The 17,027-nt window shown below is 35.5% G+C and overlaps 1 protein-coding gene across 2 annotated transcripts; it reads left to right on the forward strand.

Moving 5' to 3' along the window:
* The first annotated feature begins 2,094 nt into the window (after positions 1-2,094).
* On the forward strand, positions 2,095-16,516 carry LOC105445931 (cornifelin homolog). Of its 2 annotated transcripts, none has more exons than XM_030992953.1 (5): positions 2,095-2,295; positions 2,827-2,904; positions 11,437-11,530; positions 12,651-12,787; positions 14,742-16,516. In XM_030992953.1, the coding sequence occupies exons 2-5, from the start codon at positions 2,833-2,835 to the stop codon at positions 14,847-14,849; spliced, it is 411 nt and encodes a 136-aa protein (XP_030848813.1). In that variant the 5' UTR covers positions 2,095-2,295; positions 2,827-2,832; the 3' UTR covers positions 14,850-16,516. The 2 variants fall into 2 exon arrangements, with proteins under 2 accessions (XP_030848813.1, XP_030848812.1); XM_030992952.1 differs by having other exon boundaries at positions 2,099-2,270.
* Positions 16,517-17,027: the final 511 nt, after the last annotated feature.

A 17,027-nucleotide genomic window follows, 5' to 3' on the forward strand; every position in this document is an offset into this window, starting at 1 on the left:
ACAACAAGATCAGTGAGAAAAACAAATTAAGGCTTATATTTAGTGTGATTTCTGTGGCTTGCACTTTTCTACTATGTTGTTAACCTCCATTACATACTCTGGTGAAAATGAGGTAAAGTGGTCCACCTTTCTCTTCTATGAAGAAATACTTTAGAGACCAATCTGATTTAAAGTTTCTGCCTTCATCAGAAACTCTCCTTTTCTTCGCAGGTCTCGAGGTCGTTGCCATGTTGGTTGTTATTTCAATCAAAATCAAGGACACGGCAGAAAGAATATCCTAAATGTATTACTTGTACACTGTACATCTAATTGAACGCGGTGTAGAGGGAAGGGGACTGACTATAAAGTTTACGATTAAGATTCATGAGAAAATTGTACGGCGGGAGAAAAGAGTTGTAAGTTTGAAAACAAGTATGGCATTTCAAACATTATTTCTCGATTCACAACAGTTGTTACTGCGTGCGGAAATTACAAACTGAAATTTACACGGCGAGTGATATTAATGCGGGTATTAATGTCATTAATATAATATAATGAGAGGGAATTTGAGGAGTCAGTGTATCACAACAGTTGTTACTGCGTGCGGAAATTAGAAACTGAAATTTACACGGCGAGTGATATTAATGCGGGTATTAATGTCGTTAATATAATGTAATGAGAGGGAATTTGAGGAGTCAGTGTATCACCAAGTAACGAGTCAAAGCGTTGTGAAAGATGAAAATAATCAAATTATGGACATATTAGAGATAGCTGCGTTTTGCCCTACTTTATCGCTGCTATAATGTGGCATATTATGCTATATGTGGCTGCATTTCATTTATTAAGTATTTTTTCACTGCTCCGCGGGCCGCACCAGAAGAGCTCGCGGGTTGGCCACCCGTGCCCTAAATAACACTGAGTGGGGGGGGGGGGGGATACATATTGTCAAATTCAGACAGCAAGGTGCCCGAATATTGTCACATTCGGACAGCAAGGTGCCCGAATATTGTCACATTCGGACAGCAAGGTGCCTGAATATTGTCAAATTCGGAAAGCAAGGTGCCTGAATATTGTCAAATTCGGAAAGCAAGGTGCCTGAATATTGTCAAATTCGGACAGCAAGGTGCCTGAATATTGTCAAATCGGAAAGCAAGGGGCCCGAGTATTGTTAAATTTGGACAGCAAGGTGGCTGAATATTGTCGCATTCGGACAGCAAGGTGCCCGAAAATTTGGACAGCAAGGTGCCTGAATATTGTCACATTCGGACAGCAAGGTGCCCGAATATTGTCACATTCGGACAGCAAGGTGCCTGAATATTGTCAAATTCAGACAGCAAGGGGCCCGAATATTGTCAAATTCGGACAGCAAGGTGTCTGAATATTGTCACATTCGGACAGCAAGGTGCCCGAATATTGTCACATTCGGACAGCAAGGTGTCTGAATATTGTCACATTCGGACAGCAAGGTGCCTGAATATTGTCACATTCGGACAGCAAGGTGTCTGAATATTGTCAAATTTGAACAGCAAGGTGCCCGAATATTGTCAAATTCGGATAGAAAGGTGCCCGAATATTGTCAAATTCGGACAGCAAGGTGCCTGAATATTGTCAAATTCGGACAGCAAGGTGTCTGAATATTGTCAAATTCGGACAGCAAGGTGCCTGAATATTGTCAAATTCGGACAGCAAGGTGTCTGAATATTGTTAAATTCGGACAGCAAGGTGCCCGAATAATCGTAAATGTTTATTAGCCTGCGAAACTCTATAATGTATGTAATTGTGGATTATTCAACTTGATATAATATATTAACATATCTGACATGTAAAGAGACTGAGAGGGGGTGCTTCAACTCACATTCTTAGGTGTGCTTTATATCAATAGAATCTCTGACAAACAACCAGCAACAACAACAACAACAACAACAAAACCGGCCAAAAAAAGACGTAAAAGAAAGAGTGAATGAAAGACAGAAAGAATAACTTAGGACAATAAAGTAAATAATGAAAATGATAAATGACAATACATGATGAAATAACTAGTAATGAATGAATGATAACGCATAAAATAATAATTATATCTGCTATTAAACGACGGTGACTCCCAGTGCATCAGCCAGCTATTCAAGGCCACACCTGGTGTATTGGTGCGATGATGTGCTATTGAACTTTAAATGAGAACAGTGCGCACATAAACGACACAGCCGAATCGCCATATTTCTACCAGTTGCGCATTCATTGTGAGCTCTCGCACGTAGTATTCGGATTTATCCTACTTTTCACTCAAGAAAACGGTGAGTTATTCTGCATATATCATAGGTATGGCGTATTTCTTACTAACTTCATGTTTTATAACGTGTGTTTAAAGGGTTCATTGAAATTGAAGACAGTTTCTGAGATTGGAATACATTTCTTCATACATGTACAGCGTGATTTTGAAAGGTGTCATTTCACTGTAGAGTACAGCTTGTTCTATCAACCGTGAACGTATTTATAGGTAAATTACATGTACGGTAACCGTTTAATACTCAATCTGAAATATTCTTTCTTAGCTCAATGTTTAATATTAGCATACATCAGTAGTAATAAATGTTAATGATAAAGTTTTGAAATAATGTTTAGAGACAGATAGAAGCAACCCATTATTTGGTGACCTTTTATTACACCTGGTTCAAGATGGACAAATATGGGAAGAAACCCTTCTGTCAAAGAATGTTAGCACCTATCGAACCCAGGATCTTTCACATTATGAATACAACAGTTCTACGAATTTTAACCTTATGTTATTTCATCTGTTTGTATTATTTTAATTTTGTATCTATTTTTTAAATTCATGGTAAATATTGCCAGATCAAGATGGAGGCTTATCCAAACAACGCACCTATAACTATCCAGCCAACCATCCCGGCCTCTCAGACTATCATACAGGTAGGTTTTCAATCATCACTCTTTCTCCTTAAAGGGGAAGCCCACCCTTATTATTAACTCTTGTCATGCCACAGGGCTAATCCCCATTGTGCCAAGCCCCAAATCACGGAGTGCCAAGTTTATATTGGGATAATCTGATTAACGCGACGGTTAAATGAATAGCAAGTGCAAAACACATAGCACAGTCCAATGGGCATGAACAACTGCTACTACAAAAGTGTGCACGCACGCACATGGCAGCGTACCAATAGCTTGCTCGAATGTACAAAGCACTATAACGATAGTGTGCATGCAACCTCATGGCAGGCTATGAGTTAAGGTGGTTCTCCATGAAGTATCTCACGAGCTCCTCTCCAATTTGTTCTGTACATGAAATGTCATGAACTCTCATGTTCAGAGTTATTGATGAAGGACTAGGTTTGTTCTATAACAGGGGTTGAATAAAAAAAATATTTTCAACAATTACTCTTTAGGGTGCATTTATGATTGACAAAACATTTCAGGGCAAAAATATACATTTCTGAATATTTGGTGCAAACGGGAGATACGTCACAGAGCTGCCAATTTGTGTCTGATTGATCGGAATTTCAACAGTTTTTATTTTGTTTTTATCGGATTTTACTCAAACTTCACTGGCATGTTCCCCCATTTTCTGCTTCTATTAAAAACCACTTGGTATCAGAGTGGACTTCCCCTTAAAAACACGCAATATAGAACATAAACTTATTATGTAGCAGAACAACCATTTTTTCAGGCATACAGGATACCAATATAGTCGGTTGTTATTAGTGTTTTACAGGCCATCCGCTTGTTACGTATCATTATCTATTATTCTATTTTATAGAAAGCCACACATATTCCTCAATCTGGGATGCTTCAAATAATGAATATTTAAAACCTCAGTCGATGATGATGATATGGCGGTAGTGGTGGTGGTGGTGATGATAATGATGGTGATGATGATGATGATGATAATGATGGTGATGATGATGATGATGATGATGATACTGATAATAATAAATATGATAATGATGTTTATGGTAAATGATATTGATCAGAATGATGCTGAAAATGATGCTGAAGATGTTATAGAAAGGGTAAATTGGAATGGTAATTAGAACTTGACCAAGAATAGTTCTCATATCTAAGAGTCGGTATAGCTAAGTGGATAGACTTGTCTCCACCACCACGTGCTCACAGTATGATGACACCCACTACTGTTGACACCTATTACATAACAGAGGCTTTCAGTTTCAGTTAGCATTGTTCACTCGAGAAAGATCATGTTAAGTGTTGGTGTTTTATCATCATCTTTATTATTCGACATTGCATGTGTCTCTGTTTACAGAGCCCTAAAGGATAATAGTTGCAAAATCACTGCCTGGGTAAACCTAGTGGAAACAAACAATTAAAATGAATAGTAGAAGTGTCGTAATGGAGTGGTTTAAGCACTTGACTTGAAATTCAAAAGTCGTGGTTCGATACCATGCTAGTATACATTAGAAACGCTGTCGTATTAACGATGACTGACAATACCATGATGGATACCATGCTAGTATCTTCCTGCCCATCTACATAGTGATGCTAACTGCACATCCCCATGGTGATGCTATCTGCTCATCCCCATGGTGATGCTATCTGCCTATCCCCATGGTGATGCTATCTGCTCATCACCATGGTGATGCTATCTGCTCATCCCCATGGTGATGCTATCTGCTCATCCCCATGGTGATGCTATCTGCTCATCCCCATGGTGATGCTATCTGCTCATCCCCATGGTGATGCTATCTGCCCATCCCCATGGTGATGCTATCTGCCCATCCCCATGGTGATGCTATCTGCTCATCCCCATGGTGATGCTATCTGCTCATCCCCATGGTGATGCTATCTGCCCATCCCCATGGTGATGCTATCTGCCCATCCCCATGGTGATGCTATCTGCTCATCCCCATGGTGATGCTACCTGCCCATCCCCATGGTGATGCTAAGTAGATGAAATGTAACGCGCTTCGGCCTCGTATTAAGAATTACTCAACAAATGTTAAATTCAAAATAATAATAAAGTTGGTAGCACGAGACTTCCCAAATAGTTTTTCATTTTGAAAAGAGCAATTTGCTGGCTGCCCCTATTATCAAATACATTTTCTCTCTAACGCTTAAGTTTATTTGTTCGACTAGTCTCAGGTGTTTGGTCATTAGGTTTCCTATACGTTCACATGAATAATTGAATTATACAACAAAAATTACATCAGAAATATCCTGTACTCTGATTCCAGCTCGCGTAGGGCTATCGACATGATACAATCATCAGAGATGCTAAACTCTAGGTAACGAATGAGACAAAATACAATTCCTAGTCAAAGAAAGAGAGCTTAATGATTGAAGTAAAAATATTTCAAACGGGTTTCAGAGTACGCAAAAACATTCATGTATACATATATCTTTATGTTTATTTAATGTGTGCGCAAGCGCGCCGGAAGCTGTTTGGGATGGGGGGGGGGGGGATAGAACCCCAGAGCCCCGCTGTACTGCAGGCCCCGACATGAAGGCTTCTTTAAATATAGGGTCATGCGGAATGTTTAGGAAATTTAATCCTGTTTACTTTCCTTTTCTTCGAATGGAATATATATGTGATTCAGTTAAGGTTTTATTATTTTAATTTTCTATCTTTCCGCATAATATTTGTTGATAACTGTTTATTAGTTGATTAACCAACCCCTTCTCTCTCTCTCTCTCTCTCTCTCTCACTCTCTTTCTCTCTCTTTCTTTCTCTCTCCCTGTCTCTTTTTCTCACTCGTACTATTTTTCTATTTAGGCTATATCACCCTTCCTCCCCCTTTCTTTTTCTATCTCTCTATTCTCCCTTCTCCCCTTTTTACACACACCCTCTTGCCTTGTAATACAGGAAGCTAAACAATTTATGAAAAAGAAAGACGAAAAGTACTTCAAACAGTAGCTTTCACGATAAATACACATAGCCTAGACTCCAATTTACGTCAAACCTAATACCTCAGCGAGACCGCTACAACACCTCCAAAACGGTTTCGTTTTTTCTACTTCCGTAATAGAAATTCATGATCGGTGTCTTGTCGTTCTGGCATCGGAGTCCTCGGTGTGACAGGAGTACAACAATATATTATGAAAACACTGAAAATCAATATCCATTCAAGTAGGTGTGCATAGTGTCTGGGAGTAGTAGATTGTATCGGACTAGTTATTACGAGAAAATGAAATACATTTCATGTTTTTCATTTTTCCAATTACCTAGTGCACTCTAAAAACATAAAAAGGTTAAATCACCATTTAAAACGGCCGAGGAGTGACCACTGGATGCTAGGATTAAACCTCAATAGTGTCAAATCCAGTTTTATCAAAATGTCAATCGATCACTTTTTGAAAAAGGGGCCACTGCTCAGGCCCTTTCATACTAGTTTTTCATAGTGTGTACAATATTATTATTTTTTTCGTTCATCAATTTAATTTATTTACTTATTTGTTTATTTTATTCATTTATCAAGTATTACCTGTATTGTTATCATTATTGCTATTGTCATCATCATCAGCAAAGATTTAATGATCCGTCGCTATGTTTATAATCACTAAATGCTGGTCCCTTTTCCCCGAAAGTTTCATACTTTGTTTTACAACTTGCGCATTTGCAAAACTATGCTAATATATGGACTTGTCCACCGTGCGTTTTAGGGTAAAAAATTACACATGAATAATATCTTAAATCTCCTTTACAATGAGATATAAGTCACTTTTATTGAGTAATACGTTCAAGCAAATATTACAAGTCAGGCTTATCGTGTGTATGTGTGCGTGTTTTGCGCGCGCGCGTGTGTGTGTGCGTGTGTGTCTATGGGTAGAAATGTATGTGTTTAAGAATTAGTGATGAGTCTTGTGGTCTTTAACTGCACTTCTAATTCAATTTGTCATCTATTTACTTCGTGTACGTATATGATTTGGTATTGTTCAAGGGGGTTACCTAGGTAGTAGTTTCTGTTATCCCACAACTTATTTAAATTTTTATTATTTATTTATTTATATATGTCTGATATTTAGACAGGGTGACACCAATAACGATGGTCTTCCATGCATGAGGTCCTGTTAAACATATTGAAATACATTAGAGTTTAACAAATATAATAATAATATTAATAACAAAAACAAATTATGCCCATGGCTGACCTAAAAAAGGTGACCTTACCCCCCCCCCCCCCCCCCCCCCCCAACGAAAAAAAAAATCAAATATCCAAATTTCGAGACCCCCAAAAAATGTTGGTGTTATATCATCATCTTTATTATTCGACATTGCATGTGTTTATGTTTGCAGAGTCCTAAAGGAAAACAGTTGCAAAATCACTGACTAGGTTAAACCTAGTGGGAAAAAAAATTAAAATAAATAGTAGAAGTGTCGTAATGGAGTGGTTTAAGCACTTGACGTGAAATTCAGAGGTCGTGGTTCGATCCCCGATACGGCACCAATATCCTTTGGCAAGGCATTAATCTTCATTTGCCATACTCGACGCAGATGAGGTACATGGCAGGAATTCCATGAAATGTTGGAGCGCTGTAATGGCAGCTAGGCTAAAGCCGGGGTAATAATTAATGCGCCCTCGGAATAGAATTTCTAGATAGATGGCGCTATAGAAATGCCTATAATTATGTTTATTATTATGGTTAACATCTGATATAAAAATATATATACTTTTTTTAAGTGAGGGGGGGGGGGGGGGGGCTAGAGCCCCAGAGCCCGCTGTACTGCAGGCCCCGACATGAAGGCTTCTAAATGAGCATATTTCTTTGCCTGACTGTAAATTTTGGAATTTGTAATTTTACAACAAACGCATAAAAAAAGGTATACTTTACCAACAAATTGAGAAAAAAAATCACGGAAAATCAAGTCATTTCTGCAACATTTAGAAATCACTGGTATCGAATTAAAAATAAACCACATTTGAATGTTTTCTGCCACCCTTTAAATATAGGGTCATGCGGAACGTTTAGGAAATTTAATCCTGTTTACTTTCCTTTTCTTCGAATGGAATATATATGTGATTCAGTTAAGGTTTTATTATTTTAATTTTCTTTCTTTCCGCATAATATTTGTTGATAACTGTATATTGGTTGATTAACCAACCCCTTCTCTTTCTCTCTCTCTCTCTCACTCTCTTTCTCTCTCTTTCTTTCTCTCTCCCTGTCTCTTTTTCTCACTCGTACTGTTTTTCTATTTAGGCTATATCACCCTTCCTCCCCCTTTCTTTTTCTATCTCTCTATTCTCCCTTCTCCCCTTTTTACACGCACCCTCTTGCCTTGTAATACAGGAAGCTAAACAATTTATGAAAAAGAAAGACGAAAAGTACTTCAGATAGTAGCTCCCACGATAAATACACATAGTCTAGACTCCAATTGACGTCAAACCTAATATCTCAGCCACACCGCTACAACGCCTCCAAAACGATTTCTTTTTTTTTCTATTCGCCTTAATAGAAATTCATGATTGGTGTCTTGTCGTTCTGGCATCGGAGCTCGGTGTGACAGGGGTACAACAATATATTATGAAAACACTGAAAAATCACTATCCATTTAAGTAGGTGTGCATAGTGTCTGGGTAGTAGGAGATTGTATCGTACTAGTTATTATGAGAAATGAAATACATTTCATGTTTTTCATTTCTCCAATTACCTAGTGCACTCTAAAAACATAAAAGGTTAAATCACCATTTAAAACGGCAGAGGAGTGACCACTTATTCCAAATGTCAGATTGAAAATATCAGGATGCTAAGATTCAACCTCTATAATGTCAAATCCAGTATTATCAAAATGTCAATCGAGTACTTTTTGAAAAAGGGGTCACTGCTCAGCCCTTTCATACTTTCATTAGGTGAGCTATAGCATCTTAGTTTTTCATAGTGTGTACAATATTATTATTTTTTTCGTTTATTTATTTAATTTATTTGTTTATTTTATTCATTTATCAAGTATTACCTTTAATGTTGTTATTATTGTTATTATTATCATTATTGCTATTGTCATCATCATCAGCAAACATTTAATGATCCGTCGCTATGTTTATAATCACTAAACGCTGGTCCCTTTTCCCCGAAAGTTTCATACTTTGTTTTACAACTGGTGCATTTGCAAAACTATGCTAATATATGGACTTGTCCACCGTGCGTTTTAGGGTAAAAGATTACACATGAATAATATCTGAAATCTCCTTTACAGTGAAATATAAGTCACTTTTATTGAGTAATACATTCAAGCAAATATTACAAGTCAGGCTTATCGTGTGTATGTGTGCGTGCTTTGCGCGCGCACGCGTGTGTGTGCGTGTGTGTATGTGTGTGTGCGTTGTGTTTGCGTTTATGTGTGTAGGGTTGTGTGAGTGTGCTTATGTGTCTAAGTAAAGAAATGTATGTGTTTAAAGGAAAAGTCCACTCGAAAAATGACTTACTTGCAATAAAAGCAGAAAAACCAATCAAAAAAAATTTTGAGCAAAATCGGTGAACCGGTGTGTTGGCTCAGTCAGTAGAACGTCCGCCTCACAACCGGGAGGTCGTGGGTTCGAACCCCGGCCGCGTCATACCGAAAGACGTTAAAAGACCGGAGTTGCTGCTACCTCGTTTGGCGTTCAACAATCAAACTATGGAGCAATGAGAATCACAACACAAATTGCCAAGATGGTTATCAGTTTGTGACGTCATGTCCTCACTATTTAGCAATTGCTCTATATGGTTTAATCCCATTAATTTCTTTTTATTCCCCAAAACTTGATTTCCCCATGCCTTTGCCCAGGTTATATGATATGTATCATATTGCAGGCATGACATTTCACAAAATCTTTTATGAACTTTGAAAAATGTATACTATTTTCTGAATATTCTATATTCATAATTATTGATTTTTATATAAATAGTTTTTATCAAAATCCACATTTTTCATGATTTAACTGGAAAAAATTACTCTATATTATTGCATCCACACAAAAACATATTACTATTAATCTAACTTGGATGCTGGTGTGAAGAAATAAGATTCTTAAGGAGAAAATAGGAATTTTTATCATTAATATAAAGAAAATAATTAGTGGATAGTGAGGACATGACATCACAGACTCATGAGTGAGTTGCCAATTTGTCTAGTGATTTTCAAAGTTTTTAATGTCATTACAAATTCATAACTTCCTTATTAGTTATCCGATTTTGCTCAGACTATTTTTGATCGATTAGTCTGCTTTTTCTGTTTCTATTGAAAGTAAGTTATTTTTAGAGTGGACTTGGGCTTTAAGATATAGTGAGAGACTTGTGGTTTTTAACTGCAATTCTAATTCAATTTGTCATATATTTACTTTGTGTACGTATATGATTTGATATTGTTCAAGGGGGTAACCTAGGTAGATATAGTTTCTGTTATCCCACAACTTATTTATTTATTTATTTATTTATTTATTTCTGATATTTAGACAGGGTGACTTATTATCACCAATAACGGTCGTCTTCCATGAGGCCCTGTTAACCATAATGAGGTATATTATAGTTTAACAAATATATAATAATATTAATAACAAAATCTTTAACATACATTCTTTTACAGCAATGAACAATAAATAAGAACATGTATAAACACATATACAAAGTATTTGTATCCTCGTAATAAAAGAATGGTTTGTTTGTTTTGTTTTGCTTTGCTTTTTCGTTCAAAAAAACGTTGTTGCTTAAATATTATATTTTTATTTAACATTATAGCATAGACAGTAATTAGTTTTTTAATCCGATGAAAAGTAACTATTAGAATATTTCGGTAAGTATTAGACCTTGAAAAAAAGGCAACATATACTTTGAGAGTTCAATTGTTATATACATATTTACAACAACAAAAAATATTACAGGATAGTAAATTACTGAATAATATGAACAATTAATGCATGTAATCTAGTGTAGCAATTTAATGTACACTCTTAAATAACATTAAAATACAAATGTATTTATAACTGATAATAAATTATATGAAATCATTCTTTAAGTTTGAAAAGCATTATATCGTCCTACATTCAGTGCTATAGGAAAACAGACACTAAACAAAATTCCTCTTGTCATTTTATCTTATTGGGAATCGATAATGCAAGATTGTTTGACATGTATTTAAAGGTGTTCACAGAGCTTGCCATTCGCAATGATCTGTTCAACTGATTCCATGCTATAATTGAAGAAACGAGGGGGCTATGTTTAAAGCATTCTGTTTTATATTTTGGCACAGAAAGTAAACCTTCAACTGCCTGCCTTGTATTATGCTGATGAATGTCACTTACTTTAATTAACCTTTCTTGTAAATAGGATGGCGCCAAATGATGTGTGCATTTGTACATCACATTTACACTCTGAAATTAAAAACGTTTCTCAATTGGCATCCACTTCAGATTGCTAATCGATTCACTGGATGGAGTCTCGTATCATTTTGTACACTTCCATGTCATGTTTTGTGGAAATGAATTCAATCCAAATTCAAATGAATTCATTGTTACGTAGGTGAATCAAGTGACTGGGACTCCCATGATGCCTCGCGGCCCACCTCGTGAATGGACGACCGATGTATGCGCATGCTGTGATGATATGACCATCTGTAAGTCAATGGCGTTAGCTTAAATCGACAGTACAATCCAGGGCCCCGTCTTATAGACAATTCAATTCATATCAATTAATTTATTCACTCAATATATAAAAGACAGAGAGAGACACACAGAGAGGGAGAGGAACGAAATTGAGGGAGAGAATTAAAGGCAAGATGAGAAGTAAAGTTAATACATAGGATGAAATTAGTAGACCCAAGCAGAATAATAATTAAAAATCCCATACAAACCAAAGATATAACAATTAATATTGAAATAAACAACAAACAACAGATAACTCAAACGAATAATATTGTAAAAGCCTTTCTTTGTATTGTCTCTTAAAAACGTTATGAGAGAGACAGTTGCCATTAATCGCAACCATGTACATAAGAGATGCATAAGATTGCGATTGATTAGAGGACTAGAGATCGATTTGGATGAATCACAACTCTTTATAACATTGGGCCCTGGTGTAAAACTGTCAGTATTTATGTTTCTTAGATTAACTAATATTCATTATATTAAATGCAAATTATCTATTTTGTATATACCTTTTTTTTATTTCATATAAATGCATTATACTATGGAACATGTTATTTTGAAATGAAATGTGATGTAATCTTTATTTGATTGTAAATTGTCATGTAATTCAGCTAAGACTGCGATATGATAATAAACCAAACTGAACTGAACTGGAAAAGGTGTAGGGGGAAGTGGGGCAATTAATTACAAAAATAGTCTTCATGTTGACCATTATTCGACTATTCATCTTCCTTGTTTCCATACTCTTTTGGGTCAGGGGAGGCTGCACATTACAAAAGTTCGATACAAGTCAGATGAAATACAACTATGAATACTAATGATGATTCGATAAATTCACCTTGAAAACGAATGCAGTATGATTTCTTATTACACCTACGGTAATTTTAATTCATATTGAAGAATGAAAAACATTAACTTAATATAAATCGTTTAAGTACAACACATACAAAATTTCTTGCATCCAGATTTGTGTATAGGATTTAAAGTAGAGATTTTTGTATAGGATTTAAAGTAGAGTCTAACGAACAAGCTACTCTTATTTTGATTTCTTTTGACTACCTACTAAATGACTGATCATGCTTTATCCAGGTCTGTGTACCATTTTCGTGCCATGTTACCCTTGCATGCTGGCAGCTGACATGAATGAATCCTGCTGTGTGCCAATGTGCATCCCAAATGCTGGCATTTCTATGCGTGCAGTCGTACGTTCACGCCACAACATCAGTGTAAGTTATCTCCTTTCCTGTAAACTTTTTCTCCTGAAGCTCTTTCCCCGTTACACTGGTAACTTCTTGGTCGAACCGACCACAGCGCCTATACCCGATACGATCCTGCACTTTCATACAGCACACACTCTCCACTCCCTTAGGAAGCATTCTAGCCAGGGGCCCGGTTTAAGCGCGCGCACATGCTAATTCAAATTTATTTCCCCCATCTTTTCCCCTTTCTCCATGGGATGGGTACATTTATTTATGGAGAGTACTAAGAGTATGTATGTATCCATGATATATATTTGACAATTCAATTGGTATGCTTAAATATGATATAATTATAAAATCATGAGAAGTTTATCTCCATATGTGTACGTTTAAATGTGTTGAAGGATTAAATATTGAACGATAAATGGTTCCATACTTTATCACGTGCAATAAGCATGACATTTGTTTTTGAAATATTTATTTTTAAAACGATTTTCATAATACCAATTATTAATATAATCAATACAAGTTTGTAATCTCCGTTCTTATTCAGCCATTTGAACCAGAAAGATATACTTTGACCTCGTCAGCAAATGTGTTAAAGCTTCCACTAGAACACTTTGAGCAATATCATTTAAAAAAATTGAAGAAATATGGTCCTAAAACCTACAGTTAACTTTTGTTTAGATTGTATTCCATGACATCGACAAATTTGCCTTCTCTTTGAAAGATAACTTTACCAGTCATCAACAACACGGTGGAAGCATGTGACCGTTGAATGACGTTTAAAAAAAAACCCAGATTGATCGACAGCTATCATATTATTAACAATATAGAAAAATAATATTTATGAAAGTTAGTCTGAATAATCCTTTCCATAATTTGTGCGACATCAACATTGGTATAAAGTTGGAGCATACATCTTTTGAACCCCCACCATTATAAATTGGTGTTACTCACGAACATTTCCAGTCATCTATTACGATTCCAAATTTAATCGAATAATTGAACAATATGGTTAGTGATTTTTAAATACATGATGCTCCAATTTTGAGCAATTTCGAATCAATATCTAAATTACTATCAGGACCAAAACTGTAAAATAGTTCCAAAACATCATTCTCCTGGAGAGTTCCCATTTTAAATTCAAAAACACATTTAGGATTTTTCCATTGAGGAGATATAGGCTCGAATGTGTCTGAAATTATATATCCAGCATCTGTCAAAAAAAATTCCGGAGATAGTTCATTATCCGCTGAGTTATCGTTTTTCATATTTCCAATAGCCATATTTATTTTTTCCATAGGTTTTTCTAATCATTTGTTATACTTTGTTTCAACCTCAGAAAAGTACTTTCTTTTAACTTCACAAATCACATTATTAACTGAACTTCTAACCTCATAATAATCATCTTTAAACTCTTCATTAGCTTCAGCCTGGTCCTTTAAGTGTAGTCCCGTTGATACATGTAATCAAGAATATCATTATTCATCCAAGGACTATAATAACCCGAAATTGCTTTATCGGAGCAGGTTTATTACACATAATTATTTTTTAAATACCCATAAATCTTCTACAAACTGACTAGAATCATTATCTTCTAGTTTTTTAATATCACAATTATGGTAAACCTATGTGATCGTTAATAAAGAGTGCAATTATACTCTGGCATTCCCTATCAATGGAAGCATTATTTGGAGCACATAATAATTTATATAGAACAGCGAAATGAAACTCATATTACCATTGCTGGTGATTGGCATTCTTCAATCGACGTTTGTTTGATGTTTCATTTTTGTTCTTCTCGTTTATGCTTTCAGTTTTGGTTTAAAACATAGAAGGCCCAAATGAAGGTCCAACTAAATTGATATTACCCCAATGCATATTGGAACCGGATGGACCATATATTAAGCCTATAACAATGAAAGAACTCGGTATCAAATGTGTTAAAAATGTTCTCATGATACATTCCCCCCTCCAGGGCAACCTGATGAATGACTGTGTGGCCATGTCCTGTTGTGGATTCTGCGCTACATGCCAGCTTGCTCGTGAAGTACAGATGATCAAGAGCGGGCGTGCCATCCCATAAATGACCATTGTGACGTCACAATCACTTCATGAGCAGTAGTTGATTCGAATTAATTGGAAGTTATTTAGTGATAAATATAACATTTCCTTTCTTTGGTTTAAATCACACAATTCAAATTCTCTTTGAAAATCTTAATTAAATAAATTTAAAAAAAAATAAAAAAATAAGACGGGGCACAGATTAAGTAAGGCAAAATCCCCGCGCTTGAATTGAACTTTACTAGATATCGAATCATGATTGCACATTGAATATAAAAGAAGATAATCATTGCGTATGGTAATATTATGAATGATGTATTCTTGATATATAGTAGTCGCGCAAAATCGTGGTGTGAATCACTTTATAAAAGCGATAATATATCCTTCACAATTCCCAGCCCATATCTTTCTTCTGTTCAAGGCCTTGTTGTATTGATACAATCATTGGAATGCTGGACGTTTTTAAACCTAGTCATGATCATTCATGTATCATGTCGTCGCACAGTGTGGCACTCTTTTTTTTCCTCTTTTTTTTTTAAAGGGCAAAGTACAAAAATGTTTTTACTCTTCAGTGTTGTAGTGAATCCTATCGCATTTTACATAAGTGTAGCGTTTAGAAAAAAGAGGCTTCATTTGTAGATGCTTCAAAATGATTATAAGAAGGAAAATTGGGATATCAGATACAAAGATGCTAACAATAGTTCAAACTAATTTGTGTGAAGTATCTGATTAACACTGGAATTGTTGTTATACGATGTAAGAATGTAATTTTTGTATTTTAGTGCTTGTTTCTTTCAAGAGCTTTCAATTTATGTTACTTAGCATTAAGTATACTGTTACAAGCGTAGTGTATGGGTGACTGTGTACATAGTAATGTACATTAGAGAGAAATTCAATATCTTTAGATTTACATCTTCAATTGTGATGAGCCGGAAAAAGATTCTAGCTCTTATCCAAGTCATTCTATAGACATGGGTTACCCCCCCCCCCCCAAATGTTATATGCGTGATCATGATGATCACAGATAGGTAATCCACTTTAAACTGAAGAGATTTATTTAGACTTTTATTTTGTATGGGTAGAGTGGTTTGTGTATTTGTTTATTTTGTTAAAGGTATGCTGAGTAAGAGATCTACTATTCACTTCATGTACTTCAAGATAATTACTATTCAAGAGGTCTGCTTAGTTGCAAAAGTGGTGTATAGGCCATTTTCTTAATGTAACCGAATTTATGGATATATTTTGTGAAGCACGTCGGTACGAACTATTTCATCCACCTGTTACGAATAGATGTATATCAATAGTCAGAATTTAAATTGCATGTATTAAGTGTTGCTACGTAGGACAAATATGGATTACCCTAACTAGGAATATATGCAGTTTGCATTCTGACTATTGAAATACAATCATTCGTAATAGGAGAAGGAAATAACCGTACTGAGGCACTTAACTATAATGTAATTACATTACGGAAATAACATATTCGCAAAACAGTTTTGGAATGCTCTGGACTATCCTTTCTTACATGTAGAATGTACTACAATTGATTTTGAATGGGTTTTTCCTTGCACTTTCGCATAAAGTTGAAGTTAGTTCATGTACGTATATTTTGTAATACATTTCTGAAATATGATATAGAGAGGCTTCTTTTTTATTTAGATTATAATAAAACACTAATGAGTTAGCCGGCGTATTGGCAACATATCTCTTTCTGTACAGTAATATGCGAGTAACCTTTTAAATATAGTTTTAAATTGTTAGCTGTGGAAGAGAGAATGGAATGGAAGAGAATAAAATATGAGTATTTATTACAGAATGTACAGACAAAGCGGAACGTTTAAAGCTAATCTTGAGCTCTGGTATGGGAATAGTATTTTGAGAGGAAATTGCTATGATGTATTCTTGATTGTTTATCCTGGAGTAGATTGGTTGTTTGAATCAGTGAAATAAAAACAAACGCAAACAAATCTTACTGGCCATCATCTTCGATAAATTGGCTGAAAACGATTTATTTTCTATATTTACCAGAATTCAAGTTTATCTTTAAAAAAGAGAAAAATAAAAGGAGAAGCATGAAAGAGTATAGATACAGTAGACCAGTTCACTAACATACTCAAATGTTATGCATACTTTTGAACAAAGGTTATTCATGTCAACCTGAAAGCTTGCCTGAGGCTTTCCCGACATGGCAACAATTAAT

Source organism: Strongylocentrotus purpuratus, unplaced genomic scaffold, assembly GCF_000002235.5.
Source record: "Strongylocentrotus purpuratus isolate Spur 01 unplaced genomic scaffold, Spur_5.0 spur5_scaffold_20, whole genome shotgun sequence".
Classification (NCBI taxonomy): Eukaryota; Metazoa; Echinodermata; class Echinoidea; order Camarodonta; family Strongylocentrotidae; genus Strongylocentrotus; species Strongylocentrotus purpuratus.